Raw genomic sequence first — 23,877 nt, 5'->3', positions numbered from 1 at the left:
GTTTGCACATCACTGATGGCACGTGGGATGCTGATGGTGATACAGGAGGGTTACCTACCCTTGTGCATTTGTTTTAATATGTGCTGATGTATGCCTGATATTTATAGCAAATGATAACAGGGTTTTTTTTTTGTGATAATAATATCCACCTTCTTCTTAAACTTACTTACAAGACAGTAGACAAGTTGCCAAAAGTGAGCTTAAGAAGAAGAGTAAGTAAATAATAAAGGAAGTTGTTGTACTTGAATAAAGCAAAAATCTTGAAGATGGAACGTGAGTGGCTGGGGTTTGGAAACCTCCAGTGGTTGAGGGGACACAATAACCTGTCTCCCTCACCCCAGTGACAGATCCCCAAGACCTGGCAATCAGACACAGAGGAAACCAAAAGGTGAAATGTTTGGGTTGGCCCTGATACCCGGTTTCCTTAAGGTGTCAGATGCAGAGATTTTTACCAACCAACTGAGAACCACTGAGAAACTGAACTTGTCTCTAGGATCTTCCATCCACACAACTGTGAGTTGGCCGTCATCCACCCCCTTCTTTTGCAACCTCCTGTCCCTTTTTTTCTCATGCCTACCTTTGCCAGAGTGGGATCCATGAAGGAAGAGGGTGGCCCTGACCAGGCATTCACCCCAACGGCTTAGGAAGATATTAGGCACTTTCCCACATTTAAAGAGAACCCTAGAGAGGTAAAAGTAATCTCCATGGCAAAAGTCAGGCACTGTGCCATGCAGGGAGGGTGACATTCTTGTCCAGGGCAGAAGTCCTAAAGCTCCGCGGCTCACTGGCACCCACAGGTAGGGCACGCTCCCGTCATGCCTGTGTCTTTAAGCATGATATACGAGATCCTTTATAGAGGAACCATCTAGAAACCTGATCAAGGTCCAGCCCCTCCACCCCTGCCACTACCTTTTGATCACCTCGGTCAAAGGGTCAGTCGGTCAGCCTAGAACACCTACCCTCCCTGAAGAGCAGGAATGAAAGAAGGTTCCAGCTAATTATCAGCCAGAACTTCAGGAGATGGTCCTGGGGGTGGGGAGAGGGGAGCAAGGCTATCCAACTAATGATCCACCATGTCTTGGAGGGTCGTGAAGGGGTGAAATATACACTTAAAATGTCCCCTTCTATTATTGCCCACATCCCATGTCTTAAAGTATTTTCATCTATCAAATTACATGGATGAAGAAATAATTATCTTCCCCATTTTGATCATCAGAGACCTTCTGCAGCAACCAAACGTCAAGTTGGTATAATTCCAGGTGAAAAGCAAAGAGAGTTAAACTTTTGTTTACCAATGCAGTTCTTTGAATATTTGAAGATCTCCTTTTTCATTCCTTCTTCCAGAATCCAGCCTGGAAATACTAAAAATCCAGTGCCCTCTAGCTCATAAAAGGGCGGGGGGCCCAGGCAGCCTGATTCAGTGATGGCACCAGCGGATGTCTTTGTCTTTCCCGCAAGGCAAGAACACCACCCAGGATGATTCTTGTGGAAAGTTGGAGAACCACGGAGTGACTCTAATTCATTCTTAATGGTGACTTTTCAGAAGCTCTTCTAACAGAGGAACCCTGGATTTTCATGTGACCAAAGCAAAAGGTGGGATGAGGAACTAAATGGTGGGAAAGGGCAAGAAAAGGGAGCCTAAGAGAGCAGAGAGGAAGATGGCCAGCTTGCTAGGGATTGATCCTAGCAAAGACGCTGGATCAAGAATTAAAGAGACTTAAAGTCTTTGGGAAAATCTATGACATTCACCCCAAGTGAAAAGACATGCTTGGGGCTTGGGTAGACAATTCTCTCTCTCTCTCTTTCTCTTCTCTCTCTCTCTCTCTCTCTCTCACACAATACAAATGGCCAATAAACGTATGAAAGATATCCAATGTCACCAATAACCAAAGAGATCACAAAGCCCCTTTTCCTATCCTGTTAAACAGTACTAAGTATTGAGGGCGAGGGAAGTGGGTGCCCTTGCACAGCTGGTGGGGTTGTGCACTGATGCACCCTTTCTAGGGCAGTTCGGAAATGCCCATTAAAAGTCTTAACCATGTGCATATAAATATAAATTTATTCTAAATATAAATTCTATTTATGAATTTATCCTAAGGAAAGAATCATTTGTCTGTGCAAAGATTTAGGTGTATTGTTTATAGTAACAATAAAATTGCAGAGGGGGACACAATGTAAATCAGACAATAAGGGGATCAGTGAATCCAAGATGGTACCTCCCTACACCAGAACACTCCCTAGAGCCATGGCAAGCAAGGGTGTCGAGCAGTATTTAATGGCATAGAAACAAACATGCTCTAAAACAGGGTGTTGTACCAGCCCATTCTTTCAAACTATACATGCATGGAGAAGACTAGAAATGAGTGCACAAAAATGTCACCAGTGATGTTTATCCAGGTGATAGAATTACAGGCATTCTGTTTTTATGTTTGCATGTGTCTCTGTTTTCTAAATTCTCTACAATGATCAAATTTGGCTTTTGTTAAGAAGAGAAAGATCAATAACATATCTTTTTAAGAAAAGAAACAGTGACGTTGCAAGTTATGATGATGGGGGCCACAGAGGAATGAGGCAAGTTCAAGGTCAGCTGGAAGGTAGAAAATCAGAGGTAGACAGAGAAAGGAGAGCTGAAGCCCAGTGGGACATGGGGTATGTTTCCTTCTGCCCAGCTAGGTTGCAAGAGAGGATGGGATTTGGAGACCACAGGGCACGTGTTGGAAGGCAGAGTCTAAGGAGTGCTCCTCCCTTCTGTTGCTTTGTTGAGTGACCCTGGCAAAGTCACTTTCCCTGGCTACCAAATGCCTTTCCCTCCGAAGGCCTATGACTCCCTCAAGCAAGGTGTTATGATGGTGGTATCCACATGTGATGCCTCCTCTTTTGGAAAGGCAAATATGTCCAATAATGAGGTAGGGTGAGGTCAGCACTTTAGGGGACAAAAGTGTGATAAAATAGGTCATGGGACATGGTGTGTGTTCTTCCATGATTTGTCCCCCTGCCTCCCGTGGAGCTAAAATGACCGAATTTAAGGCCTCTGATGCACTTGAAATTAGTTGTTTTCCTCCTCATAAAATCAGGAAGAGATGGGGACGGCTTGATGGCGCCCTGGAAGGTGTGAGTTCTGATTCTCATCTGCCATGCCCTGGCCGTAGCTCCCCTTCCTTTGGGCATCAGAAGAACGGCAAAGAAATTGGAGGACAGGGAAAGCTCCTTTGACCTCAGAGAGGAGTCTCGGCGGATACCTATCAGCAAGAGCTGTTGAAAACACAGAAGATGCTCAGAACTGCACCCACCCCTCAGTCGTGCCTCCAGGTCCTCTCGCTTTCCCCTTCCCCTGAGCCCCCAGAGCACATAAGCTGGCTCTTGGGAAAGCCACGTGGAGAGATGGGGCTTCAGCCGGGCCCTAGCCAACAGGAGGACCCTGGAGGAGTGGCAAGGGGACAGGGGACTGGCCAGAGCAAGAAAGAGGCACGGGCCAGCCTGGGGCAGGGAGCGATGGCGGGCAGGCTGGCCTTGGCACTGACCTCGGGGCGCGTCCATGGGGTCGAAGCTGGCTAGCAGGTCACGGCTCCGCTGGCGGTCACCTTCCACGGTGCTCAGCCAGCTCTTGCAGTTGAAGTAGTAACGGAGGTGAGGCCGCTTCATGTCGGTGACGATCACACGATCCAGGTACCAGCTGGCGTTCAGGCCCGTGTCGTCATGCTCGATCCTGGGGCAGAAGCAGACACCCACACGACATTGGCAGAACGGAGACAACACCCCTTCCACACTGGAATACCCAAAGGTTCACTCCAAAGAGGGGTCCCATCATTTTGTTCTAGTGGTTGCTTTACCCCTCGAACCTCAACTTCCTCATCTGTAAAATGGGAATACCCTGCAAGGTAGAGGTGCTTATTAATGAGTGTTACATGGTAACACGTAATAAGGCATAATAACGCCTTCCACAGAAAATCCGGGATTGCCCAGGCTTGCAGCAGGGCCATCTTGAGCTTCCCTTCCCTCTCTGACCCCCAGACCCCCAGACCCACCCCCAGATACCCACCTTAGTCCCACCACCCAGATGATCCCCCCTGGCCATCTAGACTGATGTGGCCCCGTGGAAGTATCACATGAGCCGCATGTGTGAGCCATGTACGTAAGCTTAGATTTTCTAGTAGCCACATTAAAAAAGAAGCATAAGGACTGGGGAAGTTCATCTTAATAATGTCTTCTATTTCATCCATTTATCATTTCAACACCTAACCATGTGAAAATTTACTAATGAGATATTTGACGTTCTTTTACTAAATTTTCAAAAAGCTAGTGTGTTTATATATGCATACGGTGCATCTCAATTTGGACTAGCCACATTTCAGGTGCTCGGTAGCCACACATGGCCAGGGGCCATTGTCTCCGGCAGCACAGATCCTCATTCTTCAAAATCGGGCCTCCCAAATTTCCCCCACTTCCTACAGTCCCCCTCATGCTTTGGCAGGCCCAGTTTTTCCTCTGAGGTCAGTGTCTCCTCCAGACCTTGACCTCTGGATGGCCTCACTTTGCGCCAAGCGTCTCCTCCCTGCTCATTGCAGCGAGGCCCTATCTTTGCTGTTTGTGGGACAAACCCAAACTCAAGAGAGCACAGTCTGGACGGACCGATGGTGTACACGAGGATGCATGTCTCTGCCTGACAGAGAGCCCAGCGCAGTAGGACCTCAGAGTAATGGTTGCCTTTCCCCACACCAACACCCTGTCCCCAACCCTCCCCTTCCCTGTTTGTCACACCCGTTCCTCACACAGCGAGTGCCAGGGCCCTCCTGTGTCCCTTACTTCCCCAGGAAAGTTCATGGTCTTATACTTTCTAGTGGGAGGAAGACAAATCAGGACTGAACTGAGGAAGCATTTGACCCCCATCCAGGCCCTAGCCTGGGCGCAGTCAGACCACAGATGACCTTGACATCCTGACAAATGGGCGTGAACTTGAATGGGCATGGGTAGTAGGGAGGGAGGGGGGGACAGGGAGGGCAACTGAAGGCTCTTCCTTGGCAACCAGGCACATAGAGTTCTCCTTCCCCACATGCTCACACCAACGCCCCCAGAGGGCATCAAGAGGCATCCTGCAACGTGACCTGGCATCTCTAACCCTTGCTGAGCGCCCGCTACCATCTAAGCACTAACTCACTGAGTCCTCACTACCTCGTTACTACAAGTGAGGGAAGTGGGGCTTGGAGGGGAATTGTCTGAAGCCCCACAGCTAGCAAATGGCGGGGCAGACGTTTGCACCCCAGTGATCCGGACTCAGGACTGGCTCCTGAGCACTGTGCTAGGGCCTCTCAGAGCCGATTTCCCACGTTTGTGAGACAGCGTCTCAAACTGTCTTAACCCAAAGAAGTGAATCTCTAATGGGCAAGTATGGGGTGGGAGGGAAAGATTTGGGCCTTCAATCACCCCTCAAATGACACCAGGGAAAAATCAACACCCAGAAAGTGTCAGTAGTGACATCAGGCCCTAATCTACTGGCCTTCATCTCACTCCCTCCCTGGTCAGGGGCCAGATTCCTACCTGATTTTGTAGATGAGGCCCACATTGTTGGTTCTCACCCGGAACACGTCGACGTTGGCTTTCTCAAAGGCAGATTCACTCCTACAATGAACGTGTGCACAGTTAGCACAGATCTGCACTTGGCTCACAAGCCCGGGAGGAGAGCCAAGGGCTGGCATCCCCCTTCTTCCTCCACCGTCCCAGTCCCGGGAGGTGCTACGAGTCACCGCTCCCATTCTAAGATCCCTTTCCAACAGAGGGCGAGGTCGGTCAGTATTCACTCCTTGCTTTCACAGTCAAGTTGTCCTGTGATGCTTGCCGTGTGTCACTAAGTCAAGTATGGTGCGGTATCAGCCCCATTTCACAAACAGGGACTCTGCTTGCTGGTAGCAGAGCTGGGACCAGAACCTGGATCTCCAAAGTCATGACCCAATGGGCTCTGGTTGCTCTGAGTTGGGACAGTGGAGGAGGAAGGCAGGCACAGTGAATGCCATGGTGCTCTTGGGTCTGCAGGCCCCCAGGCCTCCCCTCACTTGCCTTGCTCTTGCTGGGGGGAGTTGCAATGGCAGCCCCAAGCAGATGCAGACCTTGGGTGGTAGTCCACGGTCCTGCCATTCCAACAAGGAAGGAAACACTCAACCCAAACCAGCAACCAGGGGAGTGGGGCGGTGAGGGAATACATATCTGGCATTACACAGACGGTGTGAACAGAAGCAAGTACACCTGAGATGTTCCTCAACGAGCTGCCCAGGTGAATCCAAACTCAGGAGCATCCTAGGTTCCATCAGCTTAGACACAGGAGGGCTGGAGCAGCCTCACCACGGAGTCCTCCAGGAGCCGAAGCCGGAATCTCCTGCGGCCATCGGCTGCGTCCTCTGTGTGGGCTGGGACCCTGCCAGTGGGGCCTGCTCACGGCTCTTCCTGCCCCCCACAGTGAAGCCCTCACAGGCCGGAGAGCTGCGGACATGCCCCCGGGCCCCCAGCCGGGGCTCCCAGCACCAGCACACAGCCCCCGGGGAAAAGAAAAGCGTGGAACACACATGCCTATTTATTGGCCATTACTGGTTTCCAAATAAAGAGGGAAGTGAAGAACATTCTCTCTAAGGCAACAAGGCTCCCACTCTCTCAGCCACAGAAGGCTTGCAAGGTTCTACGGACTTGGAAGCTGTGGTCCTGCAAACAGGCCCACTTTAGCAAACAGTCTGTCCTGAGAAGTCTCCTGAAGGTGGGCACATCGTGAGGCATGAGGCCTCGGGCCTTCCTAAAGCAGGCAGAGCTCATGAAGTCAGGTGATAAGCAGACACGGAGGCAGCCTTGTCAGGGGACAAGTTGAGGTCGGGGCACAGAGGGTGAGGAGGAGAAAGTGCTAGAAATTTCTGGATTTTTGCTTGAGTGAAAGGACCCATTTGCAGGCTTGCTGCACATACCTGTCAGAACCTCACTTCCAACAGTGAATACTGACAGCCCATGTTTTGTTACATGGTGTGCCATGGTGTGGAAAACACATGAACATCGATTCTGTGCCTCGGGATTGTGTGAATGGGAAAGAAGTGAATAGGAGGTATTTTCTATTTCAACATGAGATAAGGAAATACATTTTTAGAAGAAACAAGAGTTTCTATATCTCTACATCGACCTAGGAAAGAGTGGCCCTGGGAAGCTATGTGGAAGAATACCATGCAGCCGTCAAAAACTCCTGTTATAAAAGAAGAGTTAATAGAACAGACACAGGCTTACGATATAGGCTTAAAAGAAAAAGCAGATTAAAAATAGAATGTGTGAACAGAACGACCAACACAACAGGATGCCAACTGCATTTAAAAACAATGGAGTGGAAGGATTTATCCAAAAACATTGTGTCTAGATGGTAAGACTATTATGAAATGTTGGTTATTTATTCTTGTCTGTATACATTTCTTTTAAGTTTTCCGAAAGGAGCGCGTCTTGATTTGCAATCACGAACACAGCGCAGTCTCATTTCCGCAGCCTTCGCTCCCCATGGCCTGCAGCTGCGGGCGTGAATCCTCAGGGACAAGTTTGAGGATGGTCAGGCTTCATCTGCTGTGGGGCCTGGAGTTTGGAAGCAGCCAGTGCTGATGAGCAGGGGAAAAGGGGGCCGATTTGGAGGGAAAGCAGCTGGTGTCCTGGGGAGCCTCTGACCACAGCCCCTTCTGGAGAAGCTCCAACAGCTGCCTTTGACCTTCAGAAAAGCCCTGTGCGGGCGCCTGGGTGGCTCAGTTGGTTAAGCGACTGCCTTCGGCTCAGGTCATGATCCCAGGGTTCTGGGATCGAGTCCCACATCGGGCTCCTGGCTCAGCGGGGAGCCTGCTTCTCCTTCTGACCCTCTCCTCTCTCATGCTGTTTCCCTCTCGCTCGCTCTCTAATAAATAAATAAATAAAATCTTAAAAAAAAAGAAAAGCCCTGTGCCCTTGACCAGGTGGCACGTGCATTCGGACGTCCCAGTGTGTTTGTTAATAGTTGACCATGGTGCTTTACAGTCCCTCGGACAACAAATGTTAGAAAGCGAGGTGGAAGGAGGGAGACCAGGAGAGAGAGGTCTACCACGATGGGCAGAGGGTCTCCGGACCCCAGCGGAGTGCTCCAGGGTATCACAGGATGTGGAGAGATTGTCTGCAGAGCTCACGCAATGGGGCCCAACATCTCCCTGGTAGGGCCTCTCTCCAGAGGAAGGAAGGGAGGGACTGCAGAGACAGACCTACCCGGACTCTCTTCTTGCACAGAGGGGCCAGGATAATCCCAAAGAAGCCCCAACTGCCACCCAACAGGTCAGATTCCGAAATACCCACTTCTGGGAAGTCAGAAGGCAATACCAGTTGGTTTCAGAGAACTGACTGGAGGCAAGAGAGAAGTACCAAAGGACAGAGGGTCCCCTGGCAAAGGAAACATGAGAAACGCAGACTTCTTCACGTTTCCTTTTGGGGGGATGTGGCTGCCCCGTGGCTCCTAGCCGCTCAGCAAATGAAGGCTAATGCAGTACGCAGCCCCCTCCCTGCCCAGGCCTGCCCATTCAGCAGGGACCCCCTACCCAGGAGAGCCTGTGAAGGCCGCACAAGGCATTTTAGCTGCCAGCCCGGCAGAGCTAGCAGGCTAAAATGCCAGGCATTTTCTGACACTCGGTGAATTCTCAACAGGAGAACCGTGTTCCAGAAGATGCATGAGATCCCATCCTTTTGCCATATTCTGAACATGTGACCCAGTGCTGGGGGTGGTCCTGGGTAACGGGGAAGGGCACCCAGAGCATGGGGCCTTCCTCTGGGAGCCATGGCTGTTGACATTCAAATGGTGTGGGGTTGGGGTGGAGGTCAGCTGACAGGGGATCCAAGTGAACGTGCCACTCTCTTTGCTGCCTAACAGAGGACCCCGTGTGTACGGACGAGTCAGACACCGGACCACGAGGGTCAGAACAATCAGCATGTTAACATCAGGCACCAGACAACTGCAGCAGAATTATTTTGTATTGGGAAATAAACATTCTGATAGGCCAGGTGGGAGGCAGGTGAAGTCCAGGGGCACAGGAGAAAAGGCAGAAGACAGAGCAGGAACAGAGAGGGGAGAGAGAAAAGAGAGGGCGTGGGAGACGCAGGAGAGGAAGGTGGAGTCAGGGGGCGCAGCCACGCGCCGTGGAGAAAGCAGCCGGGGAGAAATTCCAGGGTAGGCAGTGGCTTAATCTTCAGACGTCAGAATCTGTCCAAGATTTCATTTCAAGTCGTTTGCCTTGCTGTGCTGGGAGCTCACTCTGGTGCCCTGAGTATCAGGGAAGTCTATACACTCAAAACACCCTGTAGCCTCTGTGTGTGCACGTGTTTGTGTAAAGCAAGGAAAAGGAGCTGGGTGCCAGTTGACACACGAGTTGGCTTTGGGGTGAGGCAGGGCCTCGAGGAGGGAACAACAGCCCACAGCGAGATGAGAAATTGGGAGCCAGACCCCAGGGCAGGGGTGGGGGCGACAGGTGGGCTGGAATGCCTGCCTCTAAACATCACAGAGCAAGGTGACCTCTGCGGCCCTGGGCATCTGGGTTCCTCGAGCAGCCTGGAATTCCTTGGAAAGCGGTGCTCCCCTCCCAGGCCCAAGGTCTCCACCTTGCAACTGAAAGCATCTTGGGTGGCGAGGATTGTGTCTTTGCAATTCTCTCTGCAGACACTTCCCCAGGTCTCACAGCGGCCAAATTAATCTTTCTTGGCCACGTTGTAAGTCAGGCCTCCGCTGATCAGCTTGTAAGCAAGGCCTTCTAAAGCCCGGTCCTCCCCTCCTGGCTCCTTGCTGCCTCCGTGCATCTGCAAGCTGCTCCCTGGGGTCTAAAGTACCCTCCTCCTGCCCTTCTCTCATCTGAGTCTCTTTCACTACCCAAGGCCCAGATCACCTGCCCTTCCCTGTAAAGTCCCGTTCTGGCCTCCCTGACAGTGCACTTACGGGGCCCTGACTGTTTGCAAGCAACTGGGAGAGGGGCCGAAGGGACGAAGCCGACCTCCCCTCACGGTCCGCTCCACCTGGCATCCCTCTGCACATCACGTCTCCAGTCTCCCAGGATGGACAGCAGGGGCTACAAAATGAGCCCCACCTCTGAACCCACCTGCTCGCCCTGGGCTCCTGCAGAGCCCTCCAGGCCAGGCCGACCGGGGTCCGGGCCAGACCCCTGCCCTTGCTGCCCAACCTGGAGCACAACACAGGTATGGAGAGACCTGCCGAGTCACAGGGAGGCGTTGCTGATTTCTGTCCGTGGGGCTGGCGTTGAGATGTTGGCCAACGTGCGACACCTGGAAACCTCCCGACCCTGTCCCTCTCTCTGCCGTGATGCAGTCTTCCCTTCCGTCCCTGGAATTCATGCTCCTGGGAAGGGGGACTCAGTGACAAACCTGCCTACTGGCTTATGAAGGGTGACTCTGGGGCCTTCCCAAAAGGCTGTTTCGACAAATGAAAACGGTGAGGGGGGGAAGGGCAAGGGTACTAGGTGTAAGAAAGTAGGAAAAACAGCGAGCAACCACCTTGAAAGGAGAAAATGGTTCTTTTTGTTTAAGAGAGGCAGGCTGGGGACTCCAGGAACCCCCCGGGCCGATTTCCCAGAGCCTAGTGGCTTCTCCCTAGAGTAGTGCGCTCGGGGGAGGTCACATGGCAAAGAGGATGGACATTTCATGTCTTCTCTTTACCGTGCCCACATCACTGGAGAGAAAGACTTCCGCAAGCCAGTCACTCTGCAGGGTAAGCAGTACAAGAAGGCGGGTACCCTGTTCTGCGGAAATGGACAAAATTGGACGTTACACCAGCCTCAACGGGGCCACATTTAGGCCACAGCCCACGCTCAGGGCAAACCTGGGAGGCAGGGCTGGGTCAGTCTGCGAAGCACAGAGTTTGTGGATGTCCTGGCCTGGGGGCCCCACCACTCTACAGCCTCCCCTACCGCGCCTCCCCCTCCCCCCGTAGGAGGTCACAACCTGGAGGCTCAGGAGGCCTGGAGGGGAAGCTCCCACACACCCTCAGGGCCACAGGGCCCGTGCTCAAGGAAAATGTCCACATCACCTGGGGTTTGAGGACCAGCTTTACCATCTAGAAGCTCCATGACTCAGAGCTCATCTCCCCTCCTCTCTAGGCCTCAGTTTCCCCATGAATGAGTTGAAATAAATTTAGTGGATTTTCACATTTTTCCGGCTATAGGACTCTTGGTGCAAATAAAATCTGACTCAGAAAGTCGGTGGGCAAGACAACCATAAATCGAGCTACTGTGGAGGAAGGAAGGATGGGGGCACAGTGGGCTCAGAATCGGCTGACCGATCCCCAGTTCCGTTCAGCACAGATTGCAAACCAGCTGCCTACGACACGGCTGTAGCCCCAGACAGCTCTGGAATTGTAGGACTCTGCTAACACGTCCCCATGTTTTGCTCTGGGTGTATCTGTGTGCGCTGGTGTGTGGTCGGGGGAGAGGATCAAAATGAAGAGGCAGCAGCCCCTGCTGTTAATGGATTACAAATGACATGGAGGGCACAAGGCGTACACACAAACACACACACAGAGCACATCTACACAAACACACATGCACAAGTACACACACAAGGGGTCCATGTGCCTGACTCGAGTATGCGTTAGCTGGCAAGCAGGTGCCGTGTGATGGTGAGCCCTAGGAGAGACACAGGCGTGGAGCATTTTGAACTCCTGGCTCCTCTGAATGCATGATTTTGTTTCCTCCTCTCTACTGCCCTGTGGTTTTTGTAAAGGGGGGATGATTGCTCCCAGATGCTCGATGAGGAAGCCAAGGCCTTGGATGCGAAGAGATTTGGCCAAAGTGACATGGCAACTATGTGGTAAAGCTGGACCCAGACCCAGGGTTCCTGGTCCTGAGTGTCTTCTCCCACAGCAAGGGACAGCTATTATGATTCTTGGGAATTGTGAGATCCAAAGTAGGCATTACTTCACACGAACACCAACAGGAAGGTTGATGGGAGATCATTGGGAAGGACCCAGTTGACATGTGGTCTGTCTTTAGCAGAGGCCCCGTGCCACTTAATATGCCTGTGGACACACGGGTCTTCTCCCTGGGTTCCAGAACGGCATCAATCCCAACTAGCAGCCCACGATTCCACCAAGGCCAAGTTGGTACTCACTTGCTGGTCAGATGGATCTTGGGAGAGAGCCCGTTCTCTCCAAAAAGGGTGATGAAGACATTGGCATCTGTCCCTGCACCACGAACATCCCCCGTGGCTGTGACCACCTCATACACTGGAGGAGAAAAGAAGACAGATCACAGGCTTATCGGAAAACCCAGGATCCTACATGGGCTTGGAGAAGCCAGAGCTCCTGTCAGCTCCGCAGGGGACACCCAGCCAAAAGGTCTCTATAAAACCCTGCTATAGCCCACAAGCCTCTGAGCCAGGGTCAGACCCACACCAAGTTCTGCTGTAAGACTAAACCTTCTATTTAATGGTGCATGCTCATTTTACAGGTGAGGAACCTGTAGGACCGGGGTGGGGGTGGGAAGCCCAGGTCACACACCATCCAGTGTCATCACTGGAGCCCAGCCCAGGGCCTCTGGACACCTAGTCTGTGATCTTTGCAACAGAGCACCCAGATGCCTCCTAGACGTGGCCTTCAGAGCCTGCCCCTGCTCTCACCCTCCTCTCTATGAATGTAGTTGCATTGCCAGCCCTCACCTCCCCTGACCTTCTGAGCACTATCATTGCAGGCCCAGGATGAGCTGTCCCAGAGCTGAGTGATGCAGAGCTTCGTCAAGGCTCCTTTCTTGACAGGGGTACTGATTTCCCCTCTTTGGTTCCTAGAAGCTTCTACTGTTTGCTATTAATGCCTTTTCTTTGGAAGTCCCTGGTTCTGACGAAGATCCCAATCAAGGCACTGTGAGACAAGAGAGGAAGCAGTACATTTGCACAACTCCTTGTCTCTTGTGATAAGCAAATCCTTAATTCTTCATAGTCTACACTACAGGGGTGCCTGATCTGTAGACAAGCCCTGGATTCCTCCCTGGGACAACTCCAGACCTAAAGTGTTGCCCACATGGCTTTGCAAGTACACAGGGGCATTTCCAAACTGTCCACAGAAGAATGAGAAGCATGGTGGAAATTCTAGGACCACATCACATGAGAAAGGACACAGAGGTCTGGAGATGTGTGGTTTGGAGAAAAGGAGAGTCTGGGGTGTGAGAGGGATGAGGAAGCTGCCTCAAAGTGCTCACAGCTCCTTCTTAAAAGCACACTGGCCATAAAAAAAATTGATAAATTGGACTTATTGAAATGAAGCCCGTTATTTGAATGAAAAGGCAAGTCACAAACTAGAAGATATTTGGAATACATATATCTAACAAAGGACTCATGCTCAGAAGATGTAAAGAATTCACACAAATCAATAAGGAAAACAGATACCACACGATTTTTTTTTAATGGACAGCAAATTGTTTAAAGATAAACACACACTTACCATAAGATCCAGACATTCCATTTTCAGGTATTTACCCAAGGGGAATAAAAACATGTATATACAAAGACCTACATACAAATGTTCATAGCAACTTTATTCACAATAACTCTAAACTGGAAACAACCTAAAAATCCAAGCACAGAAGAATGGATAAAGAAGTTGTGGTATATCCATACAATGGAATACTACCCAGCAACAAAAAGGAATGAACTACCCTCATATGTGATGTAGATGAATCTCAAGCAGGTTGTGCTGAGCGAAAGAAGTCAGATACAAACTCTATGCACTGTAATGTTATTTACATGAACCTTTAGAAAAGACTAATCTATTTTAACAGAAAGCAGAACATGGTTGCCCTGGAGTTGGAAGCAGAGGGAACTGACTAAGGAGGGGCACAGGGAACTTTGGGGGATAATTTAAATGCTTTATATATAGATTGTGCTAATGGTTATACAGATGTACACATATTCCAATGCCTGTCAAACTGCGCATTTAAAATAGGTGCATTTTATTATGAGGTAATTATATTTCAATAAGACTATTTCAATAAAATTGGAAAATGGGCAAAAGACTTAAACAGGCATGTCCTAGGAGAAGATATCCAAGTGGCCAATAAGCATATGGAAGAGTGCTCAGCATCATTATTCATCAGGGAAATGCAAATTGAAATTACAATGAGATACTACCATATACCCGCCAGGATGACTAAAATTAAAAAGACCGACAATACTAAGTGTTGACAAAAATGTGGAGCCACTGGCACTCTCACATATTGCTGGTGGGAGTGTAAATTGGTTCAAGCACCAGTAGCTAAACATATGCCCACTCTATGACTCAGCAATTCTACTTCTAATTATAAATCCAAAAGAAATGAGGGCACGTGTCCATCAAAAGATGTGTACAAGATTCGTAGCAGCTTTATGCATAATAGCTAAAAACCAGAAATAACGCAAATGCCCACCAGCAATAGAATGGTTAAGTAAATGATGTATTTATAAAATACAATAGTACACAAAAAAGAACAAACTATATAGCAAGTCACAACATGGGTAAATCCCTCAGAATGTTGAGTGAAAGAGGAGTTAGACACAAATATGTGTTTACTGTATGGTTTTATTTATCTGAAGTTCAAGAATGGAAAAATCTAATCTATACTGATAGAACTGCGAGAGCTGTTACCTTTGGGAAGGAGAGTGAAGGAACTTTCTGAAGGTTGGAAAAGTTCCATGTCCTGATCTGAATGGTAATTCCACAAGCATGCACATACATGAAAAGTCATCACGTGGTACCTTTATGAAAGTTTTGTACTGTATATATATTACTCCTTAATTTAAAATTTTTAATTAAAAACTCAGTTCAGATAGCTGAAGAACTATCTTGTGGAGGACAAATATCCCGTGGAAAACATAAGATTCTGTTTGGCTCCAGAGGGGAGGACCCCAAGGTGCACTGATCAGCACAAAGAATTATTGATGGCACCATAGTGTTGCTCCTAGCACAGAACCTGGCAAGCAGGAAGGGCACAATAAATAATTACCTGGGGGAATGAATGAGAAAATGAATGAATGAATCAATCAATGAAATGAATGTAGGTTACAGAGCTAAATTGACCAATATTTGAATCCCAATTCTATCATTACTGCTTATGTGATTTCAACCAAATTTCCTACAGAGCCTCAATTTCCTCATCTCTGAAGCAGGAATAATTTCTTCCTTGAAGGATTATAAGAAGGATTAAATCAGATAAAACAAAATTTTCAGTGCTCATTCTCACTGACTCAAGCATTTCTACTTCTGGGAACTTATCTTACAGACACTCTTCCACAGTCAGATGAAAGATATACATTCCTTAAGTGGTAGACTGCCAGCATCATCACCGTCTCATCATCACCTTCATGGTCATCATCATCATCATCATCATCATCTTCATGGTCATTGTCAACATCATCACCATCATCACTATCAGCGTCATCATCCTCTCCATCGCCAACATCAACAGCATCATCATCATGCCTGCCATTATCCCCATTAACAATATTCTCAGGGAGGCTTCCTTGGGACACTGTACCCCTACAGATGCTAGGCAACCCCTGTCTGGGATGCACAAGAGGAGAGTGTCCCAGGGCTGGAAGCTTGTGCAGGATGGCCTCTGAGGTCCCTTGTATCTCATGTTCTGATAGAGTCACTCTCTTCCCCTCAGGGCCCCGTCTTAGCCAGGAAAGAGACCAATGCACTGGGCTCAGCCTTCCCTCAGGGCACCGAGGGAGCTACTCTGCTCCCTCCAGCCGTTGGTGAACTCCAGTGTGGCCTGGAGGTGGCCTGAAGAACAGAGAGGGAAACCTAAGCTTTCTCCTTTTCCTCCTTCTTCTTTCCCATCATACTCACCCTGGTAATGCAAGAACCCAGAACTCAAGGGGAGCAGGAAACATGTTGTTCTAGGGAGTAGTAGTGACACCGCGGGGTTGGTATGTGACTACTGCATCATCCACATTTACTGCCAGTGTCCTGCCCTGTCTGGAGAGCCTGTGGGCCCACATCTCTGAGAAATGTCAGCGTGGCACCCACCTCGATTTGCTCTTCTCCAAGTGTTTTCACCACAGTCGAGAGCAAGCACCAACCAGACCAGCTAGATTCAAATTCTGAGTCTGCTACTTACTAGTTTTGTGATCTTGGGCAAGTTACTTAGCTTCACCATGCCTCAGTTTCCTCATCTGAGAAAGAAGACAAGAATGTGACCTACACCTTGGGTGGTTGTGAAGGTTACATTGGTTAAGACAAGTGGAGAGCTTCTCCATGTACCTAGCACTCCAAGGGTCATTCTATGTGGCAGCACTGAGAGGTGAAGTGGGGACTTGCCTTGGGAGAGGGTATTTGAAATTCTTGTTCTCTCTCCCACTTGTGACTTTGCTCAAGTCACTTAAGTTCCAGGGCCTCATTCCTTAACCTGTGAAATGGGACTAATCACACCTGCCTTGACTGTTCTCAGAAATCTTCAAGATCAAATGTGAGCATGGAAGTAGAAAGGCTTGACAAAGGGTAAAAAGAAGAGCAAACATGTGAGGGATGAGATAGTCACACTGGGGCACGCAGAGCCCCTGAACAGAAGTGGACAGGGTAGTGGCTACCAGGAGGTTGAGAATGCACTCCCCGGCAACCATGTGTGCCAGGGAGACCACCCCGGAAGCTGAGAGTACTTGTCGAGGGTGCTGCACGCACATTCAGCCACAGACCTCTCCCCACTAACTGGTCTGAGTTTGGGGTGCCTGCCCTAGGGGAAGGCAGCAATGCCTCACTTGTCCCAGGCCTGCCTTGTGCCAGCCCCCGCCTCCACTCCAAGAGGCACCCAGGACACTGCCAGGAAAGGGACCCCCGCTGAACCACTGTCTCCCTGTGGTGACCACCTTCTCTGAGCCTGGGTCTGTGCTGGGAGCTGGGTGAGGACAGAGGACAAACAAAGCAGGGCTCCACCTTCATGGGGGGCAGGGTGGCTGAGAAGCTACAAGCCCAACACACCAGGCTTGTGTGAAGCAATGGAACAATGAAGAAGTGGATATAGGCAAGGAACTCATGTTGAACTGGAATTAAGGAAGGCTCCGTGGAAGAGGGGGCCCTGAGCCGGGCTTTCAAAGTTAAGATAAGAAGAGGGAGAACAAGCTCATGGGCAGACACAGGGCAGGCTTTCAATAGATACCCGGTGACTGACTGAATGGATGAATGAATGTGTGAATGAGTGAATGAATGAATGGATGAATGGGTGAATGGATGGATGGATGGATGGATGGATGGATGGATGGATGGATGGATGGATGGACAGACAAATGAATGAGTGAATGGATGAATGGGTGAATGAATGAATGAGTGAATGAATGGATGAATGAATGAGTGAATGAATGAATGAATCTGGAGCTTCCAGGGACTAGCGAGCCACGTCAGAGTAAGCCCTGAGAATGTAATGCCTTCAGGGACCAGGCAGGCAGCACCAATGAGATCTCATCTGACTGATAGGGAGCGGTGGAGACTGTGACAAACCGGCCATCCACAGCCTACAGGCACTCACAGTCAAAATCTTTCAAAACATTGTAAAGGCAAAAAAAACAAAACACAACCAAACCAAACCAACAAAAACCCTCTGCTGGCCAAAACGAACTCTTGGATCCCCAGCCCAGCCCTCTCTGGTTACCTGCTAAGAAGGGGGGGCCCTTTAAAGCATCCCCCGTACACCCCAGGGGAGGATGAGCCTAGGACAAGCCCTGGGGTGCAGAACAGTGAGTGCCCTCCCCACGTGGGCCCCAGACCCCTTCTCCATCGCCAGGGTGGCAGCAGACCCCACTCCCGCTGGGCAGGTGGTGAGGGGTCAGGCCTCCTCCCCACACCCCTCCCCACGCCCCACACCCCTCCACAGCCCGAGCAGAGCAGGGAGCTCGGGGCCATCAGGCTGCAGGGTGGAGATCAGGCTGGAACTTGGCTCTTGGGATGTATAGGACTGGAGAGAGTGGGCACTGCCGTTCTAGTCTATTCTGTGCCACTAAGGTCTGCGTCTAAGGGCAGCTGGTCTTGACTGTACAGCAGGGACCCCAGGGGAACACCTGCCCTTTACTCCCAGGTGATGGAGGACAGTCCCCGGGCACCAGGCTGCATGGGCACCTGCCATCCCTCCTCCAGGCACGGGGAAGGGCCGTGGGCCCCGCCCAGCCCACCGCCCGCACCTCTGGCCTTGTAGTACTCATCCTGCCGCTCGTCCTCGTCGTCCTCTGAGGCGTAGTTCAGCAGCTGCTCCTCGTACACGGCGAGAAAGTCGATGTCTTTCTTTCTCCTCTTTTTCTTCTGGGGCATCATTTTGCCGGCTGCCCCTTCCTGGCACTTGCGGGCTCACGGCGCCCACCTCCTCGCACTTTCTTGGCCCCGAGGCCCTTTCTCCCTGAGAGAGCGCCCACCTCTGGGTGGCCCAGAGCCCACACTTGGGTTCCCTGTGTCCACACCTGTCCTCTCCGGCCACAGAGCAGAGCCTCGGTGCCCTATCTCTGCCCTTCTTGTCCCTGGCCCCTCTCTCTGCCCCCCCTACCCCCGCAATCGTCAGCCACCTCCTCTTGCACCTGCCCTGGGGCTTCTCCTTGGGCCTCATCTCTTATTCATGGGGACTGAGGGCAGGCTGTCCTCCCTACCCCGCCCCCCTCCTCCCTTCATGGAGAATCAGGTGACATCGAGCCCTTGGCATCTTTTTCCCACCTGGCCCCATTGCAAGGGGGCCCCCTGGGGCCCCTCCCCAGGTCACCCCAGGGGCAGGTGGGGGCCTCCCCCTTGGATATCCCCCTAACCTCACAGCATTCTAGGGCCGTGAACAATGTCCCCAGGGCCCGGGGCCTTCCTGAGGAGGGCAGGGCCCCGAGTCCTCCGAGCTCCCAGGACTCAGAGGCCTCTGTTTCTCTCCATTATTCATGCCTCTGCTCACCTTACGAAGCAGGCAAGGTTCTTACTGGATCCTTTTCGTTCCATCTCTCTGCTTCCGTCTCCTTGAGACAGCTGGCTTCTGGAAGAGACCATTTGGCCAGTGGAAACCTACTGCCCTTCAGAGATGCTGCACCGACCAGCACTCTGACAGTTCACAAAGCATTTTCTGAGGCGTGAGTTACCAGCATCACCAGGCCAGAGCCACGGACGCTGGAGAGGCCCACTGCATCGTGGTGACCCCCTCATGCCCGGCCAGGTCAGGCATCTGTTTTAACAAGAACTCTCTGTTTGCCCACATTGCTTTCTGCACTTTCAAATGAAGTGGGCCAAACCCTCAGAGCCCACTCCACTTGGCCCTTACTTCTCCAACTGCTGCCCCACACAGGGGATTCTGAGCTGGGGCAAGAGAACCAGGGCCCAGAGGCCCCTCTCCACCCTCGATCAGCAAGAAAAGTTTCCCTTAGGACCATTAGACTCCTCTACCTTGCTTATTTTATTTTGTTAAGATTTTATTAAGGCACTTAATTAAGATTTTATTAAGATTTCTTACAACCCGAGTTGTAAGATTTCTGTATAAATTCCGAAATGCTAGAAATTTCCTATCTACTTGGAACTCTTATCCCTGTCTTGGCAGTATGAGGTCTTTGGACAGAATTAGAACTAGTCAGCACCTCCTGGCTGTGTGGCCTTGGACGAGGCCTGGCTCTCCATCCGTGGAAAGGGGATAATGACCCACTAAGGCGTACTGAGCATTTGGAGAAAATGCTCAGTAAGCAGAAGCCTTAGGAACACAGTAAGGGCTTACTAAGTGCCTATGACTCCTAATCAGGGTTTCTCTCTTATTTAACATGATGGGGGGGGGGGGCAGGTAATGCTTTGCTATCATCTCAGATTGTTCCAGAAGCCCTCCTCTGGGTCCCATTTGCAAGGACTGGCTCCACGTGTCCTCCTTCCTTTGTGGGGCCCAACCCACAGCTGCACATCAGAAGCTACGGGTAAACACACTGGATCATCTATGTGCTTCCAAGGTCCTGGGAGGACTATCTTGTAAGGGCCTGTTTCCTTGCCCGTCTCCCACCCCCCCCCCACCACCACCTCTCCCAGCCACGAGCTGTGGGGGGCAGAGATCATGCCTCCCTGTTCCCTGTTAGGCTCCCAGGACCTATCATATGCCTGGCAAACGGTGGGCTTTGTAAGCATCCGTTCAGCGGATGCATGCACACATGTGTACATGAGCAAATTGCAGGCAGACCTATAAAGCAGCCACGAACACAAGGCCCACTGTCTGCGCAAGGGAAACACAAGGAACGGATACCATTCTGAGCACATGTGGGCTGGAGAAGACATTGCCTCCCATGTAAACGACCGTCCCGTAGAGCAAGCACTGGGCTATTCTGTGTGCCTGAAAAGACAGTCTTACCACTGTGATTGCAGAAAGGCAGGGTTCAACCCAATCCAGGAAGAGAAGGATGGGACCCTGAGTACTGCCTAGGGTGACATACAGTGGCCGGATGGCATCGCTTGTCAACCGACAGCAGGGGGCGCTCCAGCGGCGCCTGTGGGTTTGGCTTGGACAGCCGTCCATCTGGTGGCTGGGCTACGCTGCGATGCTGGATGGAAGGTGCAGGCAGAGAGTGGACAAACCATGGCGGGTCGCCCAGCCCAGGGCCGCTGCAGTGGGCCAGGAGCCAGGGAAGAGCGCTAGCCAGCGCCAGGCCCTGCTGCAAAAGCCAGGGCCAGAAAGCGGCTCTATCCCCAGAGCAGGAGGAGGAGAGACTCAGCCAGGACCGGAGCCCCCGGCATGAGGTGGGGTTTGGAAAGGAGAAGGGAGTTGGTCTGCAGCCACCACGAGATGTTTCACTCGCTCCTCCCTTGTCACCTCCGTGTCCTACCACCTGGCGGCCCCGAGCTGAGCCCACCTACTGAGCCCTTAGCCCCGAGCCCCAGAACCCAGGACCCTGGCCACCACCTCACCTTCTCTGTTCTAGGGCTTCTCCTCTCCGAGATGCTCTCTGTCAAGGTCAATGTTTCCTAAAGTAGGATTCCAGGGAGGCCTGGATTAGCCCTGCAGAACTCACCAAATGCCGATTTCAGACCCCTCACCCCCACCACAGACCTACTGAAAATCTCTGAAGATGAAACTTGGGGATCTACAGTTTCAACAAGCCCTCCTCCTCGGCCAGGGTGGGGATTTGCTCTCTAAAATTAGAGAGCAAGCGGAGCCTACACCCGCCCAGGTGAACTCACTCACTTGATTAGTTCACCTGAACTAAGGGGAGGGGCTCAGCAAGCTTCTGTCCCAGAGATGCACACAGGAGACACCTGGAGAGTTTTTAATGCTGATGCCTGGGTCCCACCCTGGAGATGTCGATTTATGGGGTCTGGGTTAGCAGTGGAACCTGGGCACTGGGAGTTTTCAAAGCTCCCAGCAGATGCAGGACATCTGAGCAGCAGTAAGCACTCACACCCTTCCCCAAAGTCTGGGGCAGCTTCATTTTCTGGAGCCATCCGCGTCCCCACCACGGGGAGACGTCATCGCCCAGGAGAGATCAACTTCACCTCCTCCCCTGTTCTGCGGAGGGACAGCCCTGGAATCCGCTCCAAGTCCCAAGGGGGGGGGGGGGGGGCAGAGTGAAGTTCAACCGTGGGTGATGCACGCCCCCTGCTGGCAGTATGTGGTTTGACCTCTTGTTAATTCTACCTTTGGGCTCTTGAGAAAAAGAGACTTTAAATAACAGAGAAATTACTAGGATTACTACGGAAAATACCATACGTCCAGACAAAAACTAAAATGTTCATTTTGCACGAAGTCCGATTCAGATAAAAAACAAGAAAATGTTTATTGGACTGTTTTTTCAAAAAAAATGAAGTCAAAATATTTTAAGAGAATCCATGGCATTAAAACACAATGATTAAGAGAACAGGGTCTGAAACAGTACCAAATGTTGACAGGGACACGGAGCAACTCGAACTCTCATACCGCTGGTGGCAGTGGTGATTGGTACGGCCACTTTGGAAAAGAGCTTGCACTCTTTTCTAAAGCTCACCAGACACTTCCCACACAACCCAGAAATTCCACTCCTGGGTGTTTACCTAAAAGAGATGAAAATACACGTCCACACAAAAGCTGCATGTGAATGTTCATACAAGCCTTATTCATAAGAGCCAAAACCCAGAAAACAACTCGGATGCCCATCAGCTGACTAATACTTACTCAGCCAGAAAAAGGGAGAAGCAGTGATACATGCTACATCGTGGACAAATCTCAAAAGCATTAAGCCAAGTGAAAAGAACCAGTCAGAAAAAAAAAAAACCTGCCTTCTGTCTGATGACAGTTATGTGACATTTTGGAAGATGTAAAGCCAGACCAGCGGTTGCAGGGGCTGGGCGTGAGGGAAGGGGATTGACAACAAGGTGACCTGAGAAGGCAGTGCTTTGCCCCGGGGCTCTACCCTATCTTTCTTACTGGCCTGTCCCATCTGCTGACTTTCCATGTCCAGGTGAGAGCCCGTCTGCGTACGGCCCACAGTGCAGCCTGGCCACTGACCTGACCTCATCCCCAGCTCTGTGGTGTTAGGACCCTGCGTGGGGTTGGCTGGGAAACGGCACTCAGGACAGGCTTTGCAGACTCACTTTGATCCCAGGCAAGGCCACGGTCCATGCCCACCACATCCTCCATCTACACTTAGCATCCTCCAGTCTAAACTGTGCAAGGTGGTTATGTACCCTAATTGATAAAGCTGATACTTGGATTCCCGTCAGTTTCTTGTGTACTGATAAAAACACAAAGAGCAGACATGGTAATTATAGGAATCCCAAACCTCTCATTATAGGGAAGGGGCTGTTTATCCCACAGACCATTTGCGTATGCACACAAATGCATACACATACACTTACAAAATGATCTCATGCCCAGGCCTCATTCCCCTTCCAGTGCATCCTCCTGCTGCTGAATGGATTCTCCTAAAGCTTGCCTTTGGTCCTGTCACTTTCCAGTTCAAAAACCTTCCCTCACACCTCAGTGCAAACAAACTTTGTCAGCCAAGATTGTGGACTGCAAGCAGTGGAAACGAACACTGGCTAGTTTAAGCAGAAAAATTATTGTTTGAAAAGTTACTGTTGGGGGAAGTGGACCTCAGAATTTCCAAGAGGTCTTAGGGGCTGCATCCTAGAAAGGAGGCCTGGAAATGTACTAACCTGGGGAGGCCCCTAGTGCCCCCAATACTGCGCCTGGGTATGCAGTTTGTACCAAGCTTCAGCACTGGTCTCTGCCGCCCCCTCAGGTGCCTCCCCTCCCCAGAACAGCCTCTGCTGCCTTCTGCCAATTCGGAGTCTGGGGCTTGTGCATCTGATTGGCTGAGTGAAAGTCATGTGCCTACACCTTGCTGCAAAGGAGGCTGGGAAAGTGAGTATTTGGCATTTTCTTTATTTTTTTTTTAAGATTTTATTTATTTATTTGAGAGAGGGAGAGAGATAGCAAAAGAGAGCATGAGCAGGGGGGAGAAGGAGAAGCAGGCTCCCCACTGAGTGGGGTGCCCGATGTGGGGCTTGATCCCAGGACCCTGGGTCCTCAGATCTCATGACCCGAGCTGAAGGGAGTTGCTCAACCGACTGAGCCACCCAGGTGCCCAGGGCATTTTCAACTCTTACATTGGGAGCTGTCCTCTCCTCAAACTTTAGAAGGGCGCTCAGAGACTACGTTGCCAAAAGAATCACAAATGTCCCCAACACGAAGTCTAGCACCTCTAGCTGACATTGGAGGCCCTCTGTAATCAGACCAACCTCCGCCTTATTGGAGTTAACACTGTAGTTCAACTGAAGACATGCCTGGTGCTTTCCTTCTGCAAGCCTCAGCTCACTCTGACATTAGAACCGCAGCATGCATTTCGCGTGCATTTCTGTATCAGCCAGCTATTGCTACATAACAAGCAACCACAAAACACTCAGCGGTACAGGCCTTCTTTCTCACGGGTCGG

General features: G+C 50.9%; 1 protein-coding gene across 2 annotated transcripts in view; it reads right to left on the bottom strand.

The window, feature by feature from the left end:
• The window catches only part of LOXHD1 (lipoxygenase homology PLAT domains 1), a 149,743-nt gene extending 131,454 nt beyond the window's left edge, over positions 1-18,289 (bottom strand). For both annotated transcript variants that reach the window (XM_045886333.2, XM_045886334.2), the window contains exons 1-4: positions 18,160-18,289; positions 12,130-12,244; positions 5,536-5,616; positions 3,522-3,706 (exon numbers count right to left, since the gene is read on the bottom strand). In XM_045886333.2, coding sequence (XP_045742289.1) covers positions 3,522-3,706; positions 5,536-5,616; positions 12,130-12,244; positions 18,160-18,289 — 511 coding nt within the window. The remainder of the gene's footprint in view (positions 1-3,521; positions 3,707-5,535; positions 5,617-12,129; positions 12,245-18,159) is intronic.
• Positions 18,290-23,877: the final 5,588 nt, after the last annotated feature.

This window comes from Mirounga angustirostris, unplaced genomic scaffold, assembly GCF_029215605.1.
Source record: "Mirounga angustirostris isolate CCGP_5_RB_7025 unplaced genomic scaffold, mMirAng1.0.hap1 SCAF_14, whole genome shotgun sequence".
In the NCBI taxonomy this organism is placed as follows: domain Eukaryota; kingdom Metazoa; phylum Chordata; class Mammalia; order Carnivora; family Phocidae; genus Mirounga; species Mirounga angustirostris.
This window is presented reverse-complemented; position numbering and strand designations above follow the sequence as displayed.